Source organism: Drosophila gunungcola, unplaced genomic scaffold (genome assembly GCF_025200985.1).
Source record: "Drosophila gunungcola strain Sukarami unplaced genomic scaffold, Dgunungcola_SK_2 000001F, whole genome shotgun sequence".
NCBI classification, from domain to species: Eukaryota; Metazoa; Arthropoda; class Insecta; order Diptera; family Drosophilidae; genus Drosophila; species Drosophila gunungcola.
In genome coordinates this window covers 2,238,113-2,258,508 of record NW_026453197.1, presented here as the reverse complement: position 1 = coordinate 2,258,508, position 20,396 = coordinate 2,238,113, and the positions used below count along the sequence as shown (strand labels likewise).

The 20,396-nt window shown below is 39.3% G+C and overlaps 1 protein-coding gene across 1 annotated transcript; it reads right to left on the bottom strand.

Moving 5' to 3' along the window:
- Positions 1-745: 745 nt before the first annotated feature.
- Positions 746-1,712, bottom strand: LOC128261341 (uncharacterized). The gene has a single exon (XM_052995000.1). The coding sequence runs from the start codon at positions 1,687-1,689 to the stop codon at positions 1,072-1,074; it is 618 nt and encodes a 205-aa protein (XP_052850960.1). The 5' UTR covers positions 1,690-1,712; the 3' UTR covers positions 746-1,071.
- Positions 1,713-20,396: the final 18,684 nt, after the last annotated feature.

Here is a 20,396-nt window from a genome sequence, read left to right as displayed (position 1 = left end):
AAATTTATGCAAAATAAATTATTTGCCAGTTTGAAACATGCAGGAGCAACAAAAGTAAGTGAAACCCGAGTGGGCTCACCCACTCACAACTCCCAGCAATGGAATCCAGCATAAGCTGCTGATTTATGCCTGACTTGATAAAATGTCGCATATCCGGTTCCGTCTTTGCTCTCAGGCTCTTGGAAATGAAATACAATTTCTTTGCTTTCCCTGTCTGCTTTTCTTCTTTTTCGGGGAAATGGCAGGAACGTTTGTGGCTGGGGATGGAGAGCTGCGATAAAAGCCAGAAGAAGTAATCAAAGCAAGCATATGGCGGCGATTGCTGCCTAGAAATGCATGGCAATCCTCAAATGTGTTCTCTGATTGTCTGCAACTCGTCTGACACGCCCATTTTTATTCATTTTCAGCTGCCTTTTTGTGTGTATTTGGGTGTGTTTTCGCATTGTGAGACTGTTTGTTATGGCTAGTGGGTGTGGCCAACGGGGCGTATGAGAAATGTTTCTTTCGATGAGTAATCGGGACATCTTATTCTGTGTTTTTTTTGTTGTTGTGGGGGTAGTCTTGAACTTTTCATCAACACAATGTTCGCATTACAAGTGTTATAACTTGAAATTTAATGGATTTCATTTATTGTTACGATGATTTGGAAAGACGGCATACTTTGTGAATTAGTGTTTTGGGCCTTTCTTCTGCCACAAACAGAAATTTAATTTTGCGATTTTAATATAAAAGGAAAATAAATGATAGTGTTTTGGATAAAATGCATTTACTCGAGTACATTACTGTTTCCATTTGGGTTTTTGTTGTTTTTAAATTTTTTACAAATTAATCTTATAAAAAACAGTAGACTAATTTGGTCAAGTTGGGCTATAACTGCAATGGATACTCTCCACCAGATGTCTACTATTCTTAAGCTCTCAGAAATCGACACTTTGGTGACCCACTTTGGCATTTAAAATGACCAAAAAACTAGAGAAATACCATTTCTTTTGCTTTCGTGTCCTTGCCCACAAAATGAGTTATTGTGACAGACAAGACTGACAAGGAAAAGAGCTGGACTAGCAATGTTTGCTAGGTCAGGCAGTCTTCTTCATTTTCTTCCGCTCGACATCTGCGAGTTGTCTGCTTTCGACAAGCCGTTTTCCTAGCCAATTGGCATACCTTTAATGCTCGACGTCGGTCTCTTAGATTCATGCTGAAATAGCAGCGCAACATTCGCCAGGAGCCCCGCATCGTGTTACTCAGATTTCGGATAAACGTCTTCAAGTAGTATCTGCCGTCGGTGGCCTCAAGGACGTACCACAACACCGAACCGCTGGCCAAACTGGTGACTAGTCCCGAAAGCCAATATCGATGGGGCGAGGGACCGCAGCTGGTGTAAATGGAGGTCAGGAGCAAATCCGTAAGGTTGAATAGGAATCTTTCAAGGCTGCACCAAATGATGACAGTGCCCACTTCCGCCAGGAAAATGGCGGCCACACTCTCCACCAGGAGCTGCCAAAAGTGGGCCATGTGCGTGAACCGGAGAGGATAGATGGAGACATCCCACAGGAAACACAACGTGGCCCCCAGGAAGAGGTAGCTGGCCAGGTCAGGAGCCGGCGAGCATCGATCCTCCGGCTGGGCCAAGAACAAAAAGCAGCCCATTAGTTGAAGAAAGCCCGCCAGGCCCACTGCCATTTTTTCCATTTTCCAGCTTAAAGTTTTTCCAGTGATTTATAGAAAAAAGTGTACTTGTCAAATGTTATTTTTGCTTGAACCCAAATTTCATTTTAAAACGTGTTTTTTATACTAATTTATAGATACACCAATGATTTGGAAAACAAAAAAGTACACGAACATTTGTTATAAGTTTTTTTTTGGTTTCCTAATGTACACAGAAGAACTTCACATATAAATTTAACTTATTGGTATATCGAACTTTTCAAATTAGCATTCACTTTACCACACAAAACCTTCATTAATCTTTTAATATTTTCTTAACTACACGACTACATGTATACACAAAAGTGACATGCTTTAAAAACATTATATTTAGATATTAAATATAAGAAACCTAATGGTCTTGTCTAAAAACTAACTTTGGACATGTCTATCAGTTTGGTTAGCAAATTAGCAATTTTGACATCTTTGAAGTAATATACTTTTATTTCGCAAAGTACCCTGTAGTACCAACATAACAATATAAAACTCCTTTTAATGATTACTACTCTATCTAGTTTATATTAAAAACTTTCAATCAACTTAAGGGCAAAACACTAAGCTTACGAAATATTTAATTACTTTTAAGTGCAGATTTACCCATTTGCTTCAACATGATTGACAGTCTTTGGGTAATTAGCATGCTTCAATCAACAGAGGAAACCTCTTCACAGCGCAGCTCATTGCAATTAATTACTGTTTGTCAGCCCATACAAATCGGCGCACATGCACGCAGGCCCACTCAAACACAATGTGTGACAGGCTTAGGGAGAATATTAGTTTACCAACCCGCCCACTAATAGTCTCACGTTACCCGCTTATCTGAAATCGGTCGACAGACAGCCCGGGCAGTCAACCAAAAAAGTGCCAGCAAATTAACATAACATTTACCGCAATTAATCAAAATTAAATAGGCCCCATCGCCCAGCTCCTCTCGTGGCTCCGATGTCAATGAACCGCATGAACAGCCCAGCTACACTGCTCCCCATCACCATCGTCCCAGAAGTCAGCTAGCAACCCCTGTCTCCGACTTTGGGGGAGTGGTTTCGGGGCGAGTGGCAGATGAATGGCTACCTGGCGGCCCACTGTGAACTTGAATCTATCAAAGCCATTGGCATCGGCTAAGTGAAAGTGCCTGGATCTGACAGGGACAAAGACCTTTTGGCCGCAGGCTGGGGCACAGTGGTTGAACCGCAGTAAGATGGCTAGAATTCTTGGTGCCTATAATTAAGCTTTAAGTTTGACACTTGTCACATTTTTGGCTATTTATTTTTCATGCAGATATCCTTTGCCATAAAAATGTTGTGGCATTGGATCTTACTTTACAAATAATTTTATTGCTAAGCCTTATAAGGAAATACAAATAATAAAGTGATACATTTTTGGTTAGATATGTCTTCATGTGCGTTTTTTTGCTCAATAGACGACGCTTTCAACTTTATTGTTAGTTTCACAAACGAAATTAAGAGCTCTATCTGACAAAAACATATTTATTTAAACATAAACATATTTATATAAAAAATAATAAACAAGTAAAATTTTTGAAATTTACAAAATAAAATAGATCTAGTTGTAGTCGAAATACCACTGTTCGAAAGCATTCACACACATTAAGCCCACTGATGAAGAGGGTTCGCTGTTGTCAGGAATTAGGTCCTGTGCTCGCTTGTGTGTGTTCGGGTTCATCTTGTCTATTTAAAAATTTATTTGTTGTTATTTACATGCGACATTATTTATTTGGGATATCTTTTTAAGCGATTTTATGCCAGCACGCGATAATGGGGTGTGTCCTTTAGGTCTTGTTATCGGTGTCGAAAATCCAATTTGTAAGTGTCACTGACAGTTTTTGGGGCACAGAAATCGAGAGAAAATGCGAGACGGATGCTGTTCGCAATTTTTGTATTGGTGAATTCAACAGTGAAGCGGGAATCACAGTTGATTTCAAATGCAACAAGTTGGCCTGGGTCAGGATCCAGCATGACTGTAGGTGTCACAGCATGACTTTGGTTATTGTATTTGGGGCTAAAATTCAAGGATATGTTCATTCGGAGGGATACTGATGAAGATGGAAGTGTGAAAAGGGCAGATAGGGGCCAGTAATTGAAAGCAGTCGTGTAGAAAAATCAATCAAAACTGTGCGCTTGACATTTGATCGGGTTGGGTGCCACTTCCTCTGGGTCTTTGGAAAGCAAACATTTTTTAATTCGCCCACTCGGAGTGGTATTTGCATAATTATTTACAATGGTCATTCAAAAATGCCAACAATTTCAGCTATGGGCTGGGTACTTGCTGGTGATTAACGCAAATGAATAATTAATTAAAATTTGCATTCGTTCTGAACGATTCCAGCATCATCCCCGAAAAAATGGCCGCAAAGGAAGCACTTATTTTTCAATTAAATAATAAATCAGTTCAGGAAGAAGTAATGACTGCAACAGTGGCGGTAATTAAGCGTGAGCAACTGCAAAATGTCGGGGGAAAATAATTTGCACATCCGCGCCCTGTCCGCTCCATCTATCCCTTGGTTTGCGGCAGGAAGCCAGGAGCAGTTAGGAGCAGAAACGCGGCCAAGTCATGCACTTAAAATTTTATACAACTTCGCACGTGAATCTTTAATGAACTTTTCACACTCACTACTCACACGCACGCAAATTAAGATAGGGGACAACCAGATTAAACGTGGCTCTGACATTAAAAACCCGCATAGGAAGCACAGAAGCATTCTATACAATTTAGCTATGATTCCTAATTCCTAAGTGACTGCAAAAAAGTTTGGCTAACGCTTAAACTTTTAATTTTTCGAATTCTCACGTCTCTAAGCCTTTCCGAAGCTTAGCTGAGTCATCAAAAGGGGTAGGTTTCGGCTAAATTTGGGTGATACAGGTTTAGATTTCTCAAATTGGCAGTGCGGAGTTTTTTTTTTACTTTTTCGTGTTCGAAATAGAATTTAAAATAAAAACTTTTAATCCAGATTTACGTGTAAAGTACCGAAAACCTGGCATAGTAAATAAAAAGGTAGACCAGATTTAAATTGAAATGTTAAATGTTTTATTTTTTTGGTTAAAAACTCGGTTTTTTTAAGTTTATTATGTTATAATACATTTTTATATGCTAAGTTATAAACGTATATATATATTGCTTTACTTATGTTTAAAACACTGATCAAGATTTTACCTTAGCCACTGAACAACCACGAAAGCTCTTGAAAGTGTTTAATGTATGGCAAATAGGAAGCTGGGGGAACCCCCAAACTATTGGTTTTTTGGTCTACCTTAGTAACCAAATGCATTGTGTGAGTCTGACAGGGGAAGTGGGAGTGGAAGTGCACGTGAGGTAGTGAGCGTGTGGCAACCAACTTCGGATGAAGAAGCCAGCATAAACAACCACCTTGACTTGTCAAATCGTGCGCGTAAAAGTTTTAGCCATGAAAAGTTTTCTACAGCTACCTGAAACGTATCTTTTTCAGACTTAATGCACTCCCGCCGTTTTTACCGACAACGCGTTCGAATAAAAAAGAGTTGATGCCCTTTAAATGGATATATTGACCTTAAAAAAATGTAAGCTAGTTTAACTGTTTGATCAGATCACAGCCAAATTTTGTATTTGAAATTATAAAAAAAATTTGTTGAAAGAAATCTGTTGGAATCAGTATCAATATTTAGACTTGAAAACTTACTATATTCTTCAAAACAGAAATCAGCTGAATTGAAAAAGGTAAATATATATACGCATATATTTGCGTTATAAAATGTTAATTTTATAAAAATCAATTAACTATATTATTTAGCTGTCATCGGATTAACCGTTGAATCTTCTATGGTGGGAGATGATTTTATTTCTAGTTTTCATACGTCTGATCAAAATTGTATTACGGTCCGTAGGTATATATAAACTGTTGCTCATTGAGAGCTTGTTAGTAATTTATATATATTCTTGATCAGTATCATAGTCGGTAGTCCAACTTAATTTCTCAAAGTGTGATCTAAATTTTAAAATAGTCTGGTTAAAACTTCGGAATGACAAGTTTGACAGGCGATGACTAACGAAATGGCCACAGAGATAAAATCAAAATAAGCAGATTACGTTATATAACATTGAATAATAATTTGTATTTACTTGTAGTGCTAGAATGAGATATAACATTATATTTCGGTGTAACCAGTATATTCATTCGAGTGAAGCCTACATTAGCAATATTATTGATTTGAAATTCTGAAAATATTTGTTGATTGTTTGTCTTGTCCTATTGCCTTGGTCTAATATCTTCCACATACCCTCTGAAAATACGCAGCGGCAGCAACAAAGTTGTCTGTCATGAGCTGCATGTTGCACACGTGTCAGGCGGCAGCAAGGAGCCAGGAAGAGGAGCTCAGTGCGGGTCTTTTTACGTGACGCCGGCGGAGCGACTTGTCAAGAGCAGTCCCATCAGTTCCGCTTCCCGACCGCCCTGATCCCCGCTCCCCCACCCCCTTTTAATCTCCCAGGAGGCAAATTGAATTCGTTGCAATTGCTGCAACTCTGTGGCATTCGAAATGCGGACAGACGGCGACTGGCACTGCGGCAGTTGGCGATTTGTTTGTGTGTCGTTTTGGCGCAGGCCTCGCTTGATTTGCATTTCACAACGAAGCCCTATCCCGGCTCCATCAGCCGTTGAAAATCACGCTAATTGTCGCAGGCACTGCACGCAGGAAAAAAACACATTTCGAGATGAAAAACACACACCTGTTTTTGTAACCTGCTTTTAAGAATTTAAAATAGGCATGGATTTAATAATCTGCAGTTTTTAAAGGTGTGATTTTACATAAAATATTCAAAAGATATATCTTTAGCTTTTTGAGTGAAATATTAAAGGTATTACGATTAAAGTCGGACAAATGCAACCGGACTTTAAAATCATGAAGTTTTATCGAGGATTTTTTTAAGCAATCAAATGTTATATACATTTTTTTTAGCACAAAGGGCGTGGCCAATTTTAAAATAAATTTGCTTACTACTTTTTCTTAGGAATTTCTGGGCTATTGTAATTACATTAAAAAAAAAGAAAACTTTTTTTCGGAGTGCACTGAGGCGCAATGCAGCTGTTTGCGCAAGTGAGCAACAATCTTTTAGATCTGTCCGCTGACATTTGCATGCATTGAAATGCTGAATATAATATCGCCCGCTAGAGTTTATTTAATATGCAATATGCTTTAAAATGGGTCATTTTAGCTTTAAGCACTGTTTACGACCAGCTGCCAAAAACCCAGCCGCAGGATACTTGCTTTGTGATGCAAATCTGACAACTCTTTGTCAGCTGCCCCGCCACCTCCCGACTTTTGAGTCCCTGCCAAAGCCAGCCTTAGTCCTGTTTGGTGACGAGCCACAAACACAAACACAAGCACAAACAAAAGTCAATGCTCGCAGCTATTAGGAGAACAACAACACTGCCAGAATCAACACGACAAGCCCAGCCCCCTCGAAACCCCTTTCCCGAGAAGTGCAGCAAGTCCTGCCAAATGAAGGATGAACACAATGGCAGTGTCTGCTGTCCGCCAGATGTCCTCCCTCCCACAAACAAAAAACACCTTGCATAATTTATAAGCATTTCCATTTGCTGCAAGCACTGGACCTGGTTTAGAGGAGGAAAAGCGTAGAAGCGGAAAAAGCGGGCTGCCTCATGGCCTGCGACATTTGCATTTCAACGCAGTTTCAACACGCTCATGAGCAGCAAATGACACCGCGGAAAGGGCAGGAAAAGCGACGAAGGGAAAAGGACTTCATTTCCATCTGTCCTGCGGTCGAGCGACTCCTAATGAGCGCAGCTCAAGCTGGCTAGTCGCGGTCTTTAGCTGGCTTGATTTAAAGCATTTGCGTAATTATTTCACGCAACAGATGCAGGGCAACCTTTTCATATGTTCAGGATTAGTAATTTTCACCAGTTTATCAGGATAAGTATTCATTTAGCTCGATCCGCCTTACTATCTGTTTATTTGTCCATCTAAACACAGATTTTGGTAACTTAAAGCTAAGATATTATTTATTTTACAATTAAACAAGAAAGGAAGCAAACTTCGGCAAGCAAAAGTTCATATACCCTCGCAGCTATTGCAAAAATTAAATAATCTTGAAAACATTAAAATTATGATTAACTTGCGTATATGTTTAAAAACATTGAGGCTATGATGATTTGCAGCCCAATTATTCGATAGTTCCTATGGCAGCTATATGATATCGTTATCCGATTGTAACAAAATTAAAAGCGTAATTCTGAACAGTCAAATTATTAATAAGTCAAAAAGAATTAAAAAAAAAATATCAAAATAAAAATATTTAATTTTTTTTAAATTTATTTTGATGAAATTTAAACCGTTACTCTAAAATATTTAATATTTATTACTAAATGTCGAAGAACTAAAAAAAATAAAAAACAGCAGACTTATTATACCCTTGCAGAAGGTATTATAATTTCAGTCAGAAGTTTGCAACGCAGTGAAGGAGACATTTCCGATCCTTTAAAGTATTCTTGATCAGCATCACTAGGAGAGTCGATCTAGCCATGTCCGTCTGATTCAACCAATTTATTAGGATAAGTATTCATTTAGCTCGATCCGCCATACTATCTGTCCACTAAACCCGTTTTTTATACCCTTGCAGAGGGTATTATAATTTCAGTCAGAAGTTTGCAACGCAGTGAAGGAGACGTTTCCGACCCTATAAAGTATATATATTCTTGATCAGCATCACTAGTAGAGTCGATCTAGCCATGTCCGTCTGTCCGTCTGTCCGTCCGTTTATATGCAAACTAGTCTCTCAGTTTTAAAGCTATCTGCATGAAACTTTCCCAAAAGTTGTCTTTCTATTGCAGGTAGTATATAAGTCGGAACGAGCCGGATCGGACGACTATAGCATATAGCTCCCATAGGAACAATCGGAAAATAAATGAAAAAAAATTATAACTTTTCTGTTTTTTATTTTTTTGTTTAGTTCTTCGACATTTAGTAATGGTTAAATATTTCCGATTTACGGATTAAATTTCATCAAAGTCGGACGACTATATCATATAGCTCTCATAGGAACAATCGGAAAAATAAATGAAAAAAATTATAACTTTTCTGTTTTTTAATTTTTTGTTTAGTTCTTCGGTAACTAAAAGCTAAGATATCATTTATTTTATAACTTAAAAAAAGTTTACGTTTTTATTTTTAATACCCTCTTTTTAACTAAATGTGTTTGGCTCAATATATTCTACATTATATTCCTTATTAGTTTAGAAGAATCATGACTTGATTGCACTCAACAATAAAGTAAATTAAAAGAGTACTTGACAATTTTCAACTTTCTACGGCCCTTGATAAAACAGTCACACAATAAGCCTGAGTCCTCTTATCCGTTCTTAACGAAAAAAAAAAACTTACACTTACGGACTTCTGAGATATTCTGTCCCAATGTGTTACTTTGACCAAGGCAAACATTTCAATTAGTTTGACTTTGCCGAGGCAACAAATTTAAAATTGTTTTGCTAGCCGAATCCAAGCTTGATAAATGCCAAAATGTCGAAAGTGTTTTGCCGTCGCAGTGGCCTGACGTTGAAAGCATTTAAAACACGATTTTCACATTTACTTTTCAATTTTGCACTGTTATTGCCTCTGCCATACTGCTCCCTACCAGTTGAGTTCGCCCCCGGATTTTGCCCTTTTCCCTGGTCCGCCGACCTACTTGTGTGACAATGGCGACATATTGGGAAAAAGTGTCTAGGCAAGCCAAGAATTGAATCACACTCTACGGGGCCTCAAATTCGATTAAGTTAAATCGAATTTTTTGGTTTCGGTTTTGCCGATAAAAACATCAGCCAAGTCAGTGAGCGCAATGGGTGAACAAGTGGGAGGGGTATGGTCTGGCATCCTTGCCTCTGGCCAAGTTTCATTCTCATTCTTTCCGAGCATAAACAAGATTTATATCGGCAATAAAATATTTCACGCTCCGGCGAATCTCAACTAAGAGCACACCTCCATAAATGGTAGTGTTAGTACCTGGCAGACCCTGGATTTCGGAGTTAACTCCCCCTAACTTGTCTCGTTTTTGAGGAATGTTCTCGGGAATGTGGCATCATCAAAGGAGTGCAGATAATTTGTCATGCCAATACAAATTCCTGTGGCAGACACTTAAAGCGCCAGATAAGACGAAAGAATGGTTAATGGGCGTGTTATAAGTGTCACTTTTAGATGTGGCTAATTGAAGAAGTTTGGCTGAGGTGATGGGGAACTGTGAAGAGAGCAATGCCAATTATTATAAGACAATGCCGACAAAGCTTCTGGTTGACATTAATCCAAACCTTCTTGAAACAATTTTACGAAAGGAAAAAGCCACCAAAGCTTAAATACGAAAAGTGTACATGATAGGTACATATTCTCTTATTCAAATTTGTTAGCTTTTAAGAAAAACAAAAATTTGTATTGAATATCTGAGAAGTATTGTTTTGGAAATACGAGAACTTCATAATCCCCCATGCACATATTTTACTGTAATTCTCTGGCCTAACTCCAGACCCTGTATCGAAGCTCCATCATCCACCAGACCAAGTTTGCAGCCCCTCCTCCTGCTGAACTCACATGGCTTGTTAGAGCTTTTGTTATTGTTATCAGGCAAATAGGCTGACTTATATCCCGCCTCCTGTTCCTTTGTGTCGTGTTTTCTTGTCCTGTCTGTTGCATGTACAAACAATTTAATGCCCAGGATAACAAGTCCCCCACACACGAGCACACTTCGGCACGCAGCAAGTCGCATGCTCGAGGGCACCTGTCGTGCAGGAGAGGTGGCGGCAGGACATCGCCGGACAGGACATTCGCTTCCTGCAGCATCGCGTGCGTAAATCCGATTTGCCCCTTAAAAATGCCGGCTCCGATGCAATTTCTGCCATTACTAATGGTTTTATAAGTTGCTTAAGTCGTATTCGACTGCTACTAATTGCCTCAGTAAAAACTAGCATACCAACATGCTGTTAAAAATTGTAAACAAGCTGATAATAACGGATTACTTTTAGGAGTACTTGGCTGGCAGATAAACACATTGGGCTTATATTATTCTCTCAGCACAGTGAGTATAGTATTTTTTTAAGTGTAAATGGCTGTGTGTGGAAGAGCACCTGCAGCTGTGGACGCACTCCTCGTTGTTATCATTATGACGCCGCTTGTTGGTTATTTGCTCAACACTGCCACCGTGACTGCTCTTATTCCTGTTCTCCTCCGACTTTCCTGCTCGGGCATTAGTCAGGCATTAAGTTTGTTTTTCCTTTTAATGACTGAACCGAACTGAACAAAACAAAAAAGAAATGACTGGTCCGGACGGGACCACACTGCATCCAGTCTCGGGAGCCGTTGGCCAGGTAATGACAATTAGTGAATCATTTGAGCCCCAGGTAACCGTGCTTACCCTGATTAAACTCTGTTAATTGCGGACAACACAGTGTGTTTGTGGTCAGGAGAAGACTTGGGAAGTGCATCGGGGCTTATCTGACCAGCATTTAATGCTCCGGAATTTCCAAATTGATTGCCAGTTAGCTTGCGCTTTCAGTGAGTTTTACCTTAATGCTGGTTTGATGGGTCTAATGGTCAATCAAGTGATGTGGAAGAACAAATTGTGTTAAGGGAGTCGGTGGTGTCATTTATTAAGGTAATTGGTAAGTTAATAGGTTATTACAAACGCAACTAAAATATTTAACTCGTTTGAAGTTAATGAAACCATCTCTTAAGCGATATGTTAAATCGCTATTTGATAATTTTAATGCTTTCGAAAAGTATTAAACAACTTTTGTCTAACTCAGAAATATAATACCAATAAAACTTAATCACTGGTTACTAGCTATTCTCAATACAAACAGTATACCATCTTTAGACAATGAAAGTAGGCGACAAATTTAAAATACACTCGTATTGCTTTTGAAGAAGATTTTAAGTGAATATTTGCTTGTGCGGATTTAATATTTTGTCTCATACAAGGTTATGACCAAACTTGTCATGCGACCGATCAGATAAAATTTGAATTTATGTCAAAATAAATACAAATTTGTTGGCAGTGTAAGCAGGAAACAAAAATTGGAGTTAGTCCAACTCCTGCTGCTCAGCAGCTCTTTAAATTTATTTTTTCTTTACCCAAGGCGCATGCTCACCTCGGAAAAGTCACTTTTCACTCAGAAGCTGCACTCGGAAAAAGCTTCCATGTTCTGGGCAGACTGAATTGGGCTGGGGTAATGCAAACATGTGGGACCCTCACAAACAGAACCTGCACTAACAGCCAGAATGTTGAAATGGCCCGGCTTTTAAACTATGCGAAGTTATTAAAGGCTATGCAAAAAGTTAAATTGAAAACGCTGCCGCGGAACCCGCGGGAATCGCAAGGGCTGTCAATGCCATTATGGGAACAACAGAGTCGGGGCTTGGAAAGTAAATTGAACGTCCTTAAATACGCGCAATTGAAGGCAATTTAACTATTTTGGACTGCGCTCAAATTAGCATAAATGTATTTAACATTTAAATTGTTTTCATCCCTTGCCAGTCGTGCATAAGTGTATGGTCTGCCACGAAGTTGCAATTATGTTTTTGGCCTGACCACAGACACTACTTTCAAGTAATGGGGAGGAAAATAAATGCTTTTGACAACTAATTGATGTGATGGGAAACCTCGGTCCTCAACTGGTAAATTGTGGCCCATTGCATCTTACTTTGACAGGGCCGTTAATAAGCCTTTTTCCATATATTACGCATACGCAGTGTTAGCAGGATGTTAACGCCATTTCCAGATAGAAACGGGCATAGCTAAGATATATGGACATTTCACTTTCCTATGGCTGTATTTACCTGGCGGTGTTGCAGACACTGGCAATCCAATCTCACTGCCTCTGCTGTTGACAACTTCGGTGACAGTTTGCCGAGTCGTTTGGCTTCCCTTTCCCTTCCCTCCCTTTTTTCCTCTTCTGGAGGCGACTTTTGCTTTCCGTGTTATGTTCTTTCTGCCACTCGAATGCCCCGCGGCATTGCGCATATTTCCATCTTAAGTATTTTTATAGCTAATGGCCCTTTTAGCTTAATATCAACACACAAGTGACGCCGCCCCGAGCATTTCCATACGAAAGCAACATACACACACACACGGGCTGAAGGGCCGGGAGAGTTTTTAAATTTTTATGTGTTTTCATAACGATTTTTATGCCTGTCTCAGGTTTGCCGTTGACTCTTTCCTTGTAAAGGAGAAAGCCAGGTCGTTTCCTGTGCCAACGCCACCTGTTATCAATTGATTTTTGTGTGCCTGCCAATTGCCAGAGATGCGTGACGCAGGGGAAAAATAAAACAACAAAATAATTCGTGAGAAAGCGAATTGGGATGGTGCTCTTGCCCAGTGAAACAACTTTAAGGCGCCCAAGGCATAACGCTCCTCTTTCCTCTTTCCTTATATTTTTTTTTTGAGTGCAAACTCAATTTCCCGTTTGCCGCTCAGCCCACCTCGAACTTCAGGCAGCGCAAGAACAACAGAACCGAACAAGTAGCACAGTTGTTGATTGACATGCCAGTGGTGCTGGTGCTGAGTACGAGTCCCAATCCCTCTGTCCTCTGTAGCACACTGCGTATACGTTATCTATGCCCCGGCATTCAGCATAAGCGCACAAAGTCCCGGCTCTCTGTACTTTTGGCTGTGTGAGCCGAAAATGGTTATTGTTATGTCGAGTCCCACACAGGATGTTCCCACAGCTGTTGGCTGGCTGGTGAAAAGGGTTGGGGATCGGTCCTTTGACATCGAACGAAACGTAGGGCTAAAGATTTGGGTTCGATTTTCACTTGACAGCTTGACCCTCGAGCCGGCCAAATTGGATGGCACTTTGCCACCCACCCAGCTGACCAATTAAGTTTTATGTTGAACTAATTTTCCAGTCATTAGTCGAGCGTGGTGTGACACAAAAATCTATACTGCTGCCATGATATGTAACGCAAAACAAATTGCCCTAGTGAAATCGTTCTTTTTCGTTTTTTACCCTAAACTTTTCCCCTAAGTACGATGCAGTTTTTTCAGCTGACTATTTTGCATATTTTTACAATTTTCATGCTGATAAAAATGCTTCGTTGGCCCACTTTGTTCGTTCGTTGGCCAGTAGTTGTTGCGCCCTTTCACCCTGCATTGCTGTGAACTGATTTAATGGCTTAAACGGTTTTAGTTTATATTATTTAATTGTTTCTGTTAAGCTCCGCTTCTGCCACCAAAGTTACACTGTTAATTGAATTGAATTAAATTATTTAGCGGTTAGTGGTTTATTCTTTGGCGAACGGAACAGAGGAAGCACTCAACTATTTGCAATTCGAATCGGAAACGATGGTTTCAGATAAATAAAACTACAGCAATTGGAAATAAATGTGTTCAGGAAAATATTCATGTGGCTTGTCTAACAAGTTAATTTGGCACCAATTGTTTTATTAAGTTTTAAATGTAAAAACATTATAATTGTTTTTATAGTTGATTTTATGTAAGGATTATCGTTTAAGTTTATTGCTTGAACAATTTTAAATATCACCAAATAAAAAAATATATTAAAATGTGTTGTTTAACAATATAATAATTTACCATAACATCCTAAAAATATTTTTACTATAAAGCTTTTCTATTGAATGTGCATACCTCATACCTCAATGTCAATTAAAACATTCAATTAAACTTCAATTCACACTCACATGACACATGAAAAAAGTTGAAAGTCAATTGATTGGGTAGGCAAAAAAGATATAAGGAACAAGTTTGGATATCTGAAGTTGTCAAACTGTCAAAGTTCTAATGGGGCGTGTAAAGCTGTGAATGTGTCGGCTTCTAGCTCACACCACGCACTCCCATGAAATACCATTATATTTTTCCATAATTATGGCAGTCGAGTGACGGGGAAAAGATGCATTAAAGCTGCTTAGTTCGGGCCGTGACCGTACATCCCTAAATACGCTTTAAATTTCATTTTTATTATCATAAATGCTTTTTTTGTGTCCCTTTCATGGTTGGGATATGCCGCGGGGGGAGTTCGGTTCGGGCAGGGGATTTTGGGGGTAAAGTTATCACAGATGCGCAGCCATTTGCAGGGAGCGACAAACTTTCGCACACAGCGACACGAAAACAGACACACACACACACACACACACTCACTGACACACGTATCCTGCGTATGAGATTTGGGTTTTATGGCCTTTTGCTGTTAGCCGCGGCATGTCGCTGCTGCCTGTTTGTCTGTTTGCTGTCTCTTGTTGGTTAATTTACATTTTCTTGGTAATTAAAATGTGTCTTTACAGCACCCAACCCCATTCGGTGCCGCCAATCGGACGGAGTTGGGGTGGAAAACTCATTTACATAATTATGTGTGGCAATTTCCAAGATTTTTCTGCCACATCCATTCAAGTTGGCGCAATTATTGCGTGAGCGAGTGTGTGGCATACATAAACTTATTAGTATTGCCCTATTCCGTTTTGTTCATATTATTTGAAAACATTACCATATTATTAGTCAATTTTTTTCCACTTATTTATACTGGTTTCTAATGACTATTACTTCAATTATTTATCAACACGTCTTAAATAAATAAAATGACTTTGCACCATTTGTTCATAGCCTTGATTTTACCTTTCCATTAATTTAAATTAACTCAAATCGAGAGTTCCGGAATAGATTGCCATCTGAAAGGTAATTTATGGAATCTTGCTATTGTTTCACGTTTTGCTCTGGCTGTCAATTGTTATGCTTTAATTTATACGATTTACAGTCAAGAGATTTTTCAATAAATTATACCTTGAATTAAATTATTATTTATGATGGTGGAAACGCAATTAGTATGATAATGAGACATATAATTAAAAGGAGTTGACTTCAACCGAACTGGTTTGGCATTAGTATATCCTGCTTTACAAAATTCAATGAAAATGGGTCCTAATTGGATTTTTGCAAAACAATGAATTAATTTTAAGCTTATTACACAAAAATATAAATAAATTCGAAATGGTTTCATTCAATTAGCAATTAAAATTCCCTATGACTCTGATGGCCCAAATAGTTAAGGTACGCGAAAACAATTCGATTCAATAAATATGTTTTGAGATTTTTAGTGTTTATCTAGGAGGAAAGATGGCTGGCGTGTGCGAAGTCAATGGGCAGCAACATAAGTCAACACTAATGCCGCCAAATAATGAAAAGAAATGGCCAGCAACTGCTAACTGGTGGACTGCAGAACCAAGGACCAGCCAACACTCCAACCAGCCGGAAGTGAGCCTGCTTCCTTTTGGCCCATTCCAGACGGCAGAGTGGCATTAGAGGCGCTTAGCAGCCACGTTCCGAGTAATCCGCGTGCCAGCCTGGAGACCGGAATCTATTTGGGAAAACCCAAGGGAACGGAGGAAATTCCCAGCTCTAATTATTGACAGCAGCAGGAGGTGGTCGAGCAGGGGTGAAGTGGCCGAGCTGCTCGGAGGAACAATTAGGAAAGTCCTGCCAAGATTGTAAAGTTCTGGCTACAGTGAAGCCAACTTTGAATGGCCATAAACTGGGCATTTGTATTTCGTTTTCCGGTGGCACCAGTTTCCAGTTGCATCCTGTGTTTCTATTTGTATTTTCCTTTATCAATGCATTGAAAAATGTTCCTAATTAAACGCTTAGAGATTTTCTACCATTTGTCATTTGTCTGTAGCGACTTTCGATGTGAACGCCTCCCAGCTGGGCAATTTTTAATTTGTTGCAAATCATTTTTTATGTTAATCACCAGATCCTTGGGGACACCAGAGACTCCTTGGAGGGCAATTAGAAAATGTTTGGCGGTCTTTCGCTATTTGCTTTCTTTTTCTCTCTGAAAAAGTTTTGACATCAGGCTGCAGTCCCTAGGAAAAAATTAATCTTGCGCAATAATTTCAAAGTTGAGGCCGTCTCATGAATTTCATTTGGTTTTAATGATCACATCTCGGGTTTAGCGGATAGAAATGTATCTCTTTAATGTAAAACACAATGAAGAGCTTAAGCAACATTTTCGTGTCCACCTTAAAATGGCAAAAGTCAAGGGTCCTGCCTGCTGGCGCCCTTAGGACGCATTTAAATTGTTGGTAAATTATTATTCGAAATTCCATTGGCGAACTTTCAAGCAAAGAGAACGAGAAACAACACGAGTATTAGACAGCCAATTAAATAGGAATCGCCTTGGGCAGCAATGAAAAAGTTGCTTAAATGGGAAATTGTTTAGAGTTAGAGAAACGGAAATCTAATTATGAACAAAGGGGACGCAAATGGACAGCCAATTTGTGCACACATTCTTTTTGCCTTATTTAACCTGCAAACGTCGGAGTTCGGCTTCGATTTTCTACGTTTTCTTCGTTTTCTCCGCTGACTCATTGTCTTCTTCTCTCTGTCGAGCTAATACAAAATGAAATATTTTTATTTTATATTGAAAGCCCGCGCGCATCAAACGCAAAGGAACGGCAAAAGAAAGCAGTTCGCAGAGGGAAATTCGTTTGTCGATAAATCTTAGTGGGGGGAAAATGAATGGTGAGGCGCCATAATTTCGCATCCGAGCGAAACTAATTTCGAATTCAGCACACACGGTTAGAGTTATATTAGCAATATTCGGCTAAAAGATACCCCTTCTAAGCAATTTTTCTGCATTGTGCTATTTAACTATCTCTAACATTTGAGTTGATACAAATATACCCAAATATTTAAATGGATTTCTGGTTAATTTAATCAATGAAAACAAACACTGAATTGAAAACAAATTAATCCAAACAACTATGTTCTCACTCTGTGAACAAGTCAACTCCCCCAATATATGATTGAGTGAGTGTAATAAATAAATAGTTTTAAATAAAATTTAAAATTTGAATAATTTTAGGAATTTATTTAGTTTAGTGTCTGCAAGAATTTAACCTAAAGCATACCTTTGAAAGCTATGTGCTGAAAGCTGTTAGCTTGTTGCTCTCTCTTACCATGGCCAGAACAGCAGAGGCTACTTTCGACCAGGCCAAGTCGTGCGTGTCTTTAAATTCTGTCCCAAACGACAGACCTAAACCGGAGTTTTCGGGTATAAGTGGGCGTTGAGGTATGAAATATGCACAGGCCACAAGTCTATGTTCCTGGCGAGAGTTTCGGCGGTGAGCCTTCGCTTAGGCGGCTTATTAAATGTCTCTGGTAGGAATAAGGTGGGCGAGAAAGTAAACACCTTGGCCACGCCCCGTTTTACGGCCTTTACGTGGGCCTAACATTGAGCAGGCTTTTATTTTGGGGCAATGGCGAGGGGGGAACATACGGAAAGTAAAAAGGATTCCCTCGACGACAGCAGCTTTATAAGAAGTTGATTTTGTCTGCTTTCGGCCTTTCGGAATTTCTATTTGTTTGCCAGGCTCAAAGCGAAAGTGAAAGGAGATTGGGCGGCTGAAAGCGAGAGGGTTAGGGTAAAAATGGCCGAATAAAACCAATTGAAAAATTTATTTGCTTTCATAAATGAAATTGAAAATGATTTTCCCGGCTTTCAGGGTTCTGTTCAATTTTTCGTTTTCGCTTTCGGTTTTGCTCATGCTTCACTTGCCTCGATATTTGCAGTGCGGCAATATAATTGCTGGCGAACAGCAACGATATGTGAAATATTTATGGCCCTAGTTCCGAGTTGGTTGTGGTTAATGAAAACTGAACAGGAATGGCAATATCCAAGCTTTTCGTATTACCCAATAATGAAATATATTTGAGTTCCCTTATTGTGAATTACTTATTTACAAATTTTGCATTTCTTATTGTCGTTTATTTAGCAATAAGAAAGCATTCCAAAAATGAGAGGAATAAAGGAAATCCTTACAATTAATCAGGTATTTTAAAAAACCATTTGAAGTTCAATTATTCAATTTTAATCGCAGAGCATTAGTTGTTGTATAAAATTTTTTAATGTTGAAATACTTATCTTCCGGAGAAGATCATTTTAACTTTCTGCATAACTTAGAGATAAATTGTGCATATTTTACCTGTTTTCCCTTTCCCCTGGCTTTTCCACCTTTTCCAGTTAACTTTTTATCCGTAATAATTTCCAAGAAGCGGTAATGACATTATTTTACAATGGAAACACCTGTGAAACTCAGCGTTCCTTTTCGATTCTTATCCCATTTCCATTGTCAACTTGGGGAGCAGTTTCCCTTTCGCTGGCTTTGACTTTAAAAACCGCAGTCAATGGCCTTCGCCCCCGGCTTACAGCCCTCAACATCAATTCTCGAAACGAAACATAAAACTTTTTCCTATGAATGAGGATGGCCGAAGTGGTTCAAAAGTTGGGGGGGGGGGGGGGGGGGAGCCTTAACCAACAACCGATATCAGTATAATATAACAACATAACTTTCTGAACTTTATGAGCGCCGATTGCTGTTGTCATTTCGCTTGGCTGCCGTTAATGTGGCTCCTTGTTGTGGTTGTTGCTGTTTTTCATTCTGCGGCCAAAGTTGAAGAAGTTTCGAGCGCCGCGGTTTTTGAAAAACTTTTGTCTTTTGATTTTGCCTGGCTGCAAGACAGAAAAGTACAAGACTTCAAGAGTTTTCTTTGGACTGAAAAGTTGATGTCGATTTGTTGTGGTTACCCTGTCGCTTCTTGTTTATGTTGTGGTACGGTTTTGTTCAATTTGTAGAGCAATATATTGATTTACGCCAATAGCAGTGCCAAAATTATATTCCTGGTTTACCGTTGGGCTTACATCTCTCATTGCCGGCACCTGTAATTAATCACATTTGCATGTGGCTGGGGCTTCACTTATTATGCACACAGAAACACGGCAGCATGCTGGCACCACAGGGAACAAAGGTCCTTTTCATGTGAATTTTACTCCGACAGTTTTGCTGAAATCCGATGCCACACAGATGTGGGCGCCTGGGTTCCATATGGCTCATTGGCTGATTTGATTGATCCAACTGGTGACACCTCTCTGGGGATTTGGCTCGGGGTAAAATCGAAAAGGGAGGGGGGAGCAGGTTTGCCCCAGCTGTGTCGCGCATTTGTCTAAAATGTCAAAAACAAATATTTGTTTGGTTCTTGTTTGTGTTCCGTTTTAGCATTTCTAATAAACATTGCGCTTAGAAAGCAAGTAGAATTTGCGACGATGAATCGAGGAGCTGGGGGCGTGTCACGATTGCCTATTTACATAGAGACAACAGGCCGAGAGCACACAACACACATTGCCTTGTTTATCGACAGTCGAAATAGATGCTCCTGTTGCTGATGTTTGCACTTTGGCCCCGAAATGTTTTCGGGTTTCCATTAATTACATTGTCAATAGATTTGAATTTGGGTGGGCTACATGTATGCGTCCGTCTTTGTCAACTTAATGAACTGAATGTAATTGTAGGGGTATGATTATTGATAGGGGTCTTGGTCTTAATAAGCTTATTGTATTACAAAAGGCACAACAATGGTTTTTGCGGTTAAAGTTTTCGCTTTATAGTTTCTGATTGTTTGGAAATTATATGAACTGTGTATGTTTAATTAATGAGCTCAGTGTAGTTGTGTGCGTCATGGGAATTGAAAGGGGTCTTTCGGTATTGAAATAATGTTAAACATTTATTTTAGAATATCCTAATTCAATGGTCTCCAGTGACTTCCCCATTCTTGTCCTGCTAATTGTTGAGATGTATGGACTGCTATTGATTACCAAAACAAAAGAACAAATAACTGTTTTTGGCTTTTTAACTGCC

Coding starts and splice junctions, on each gene's coding strand:
- LOC128261341 (XM_052995000.1), bottom strand. CDS start 1,689: ATGGAAAAAATGGCAGTGGGCCTGGCGGGCTTTCTTCAACTAATGGGC.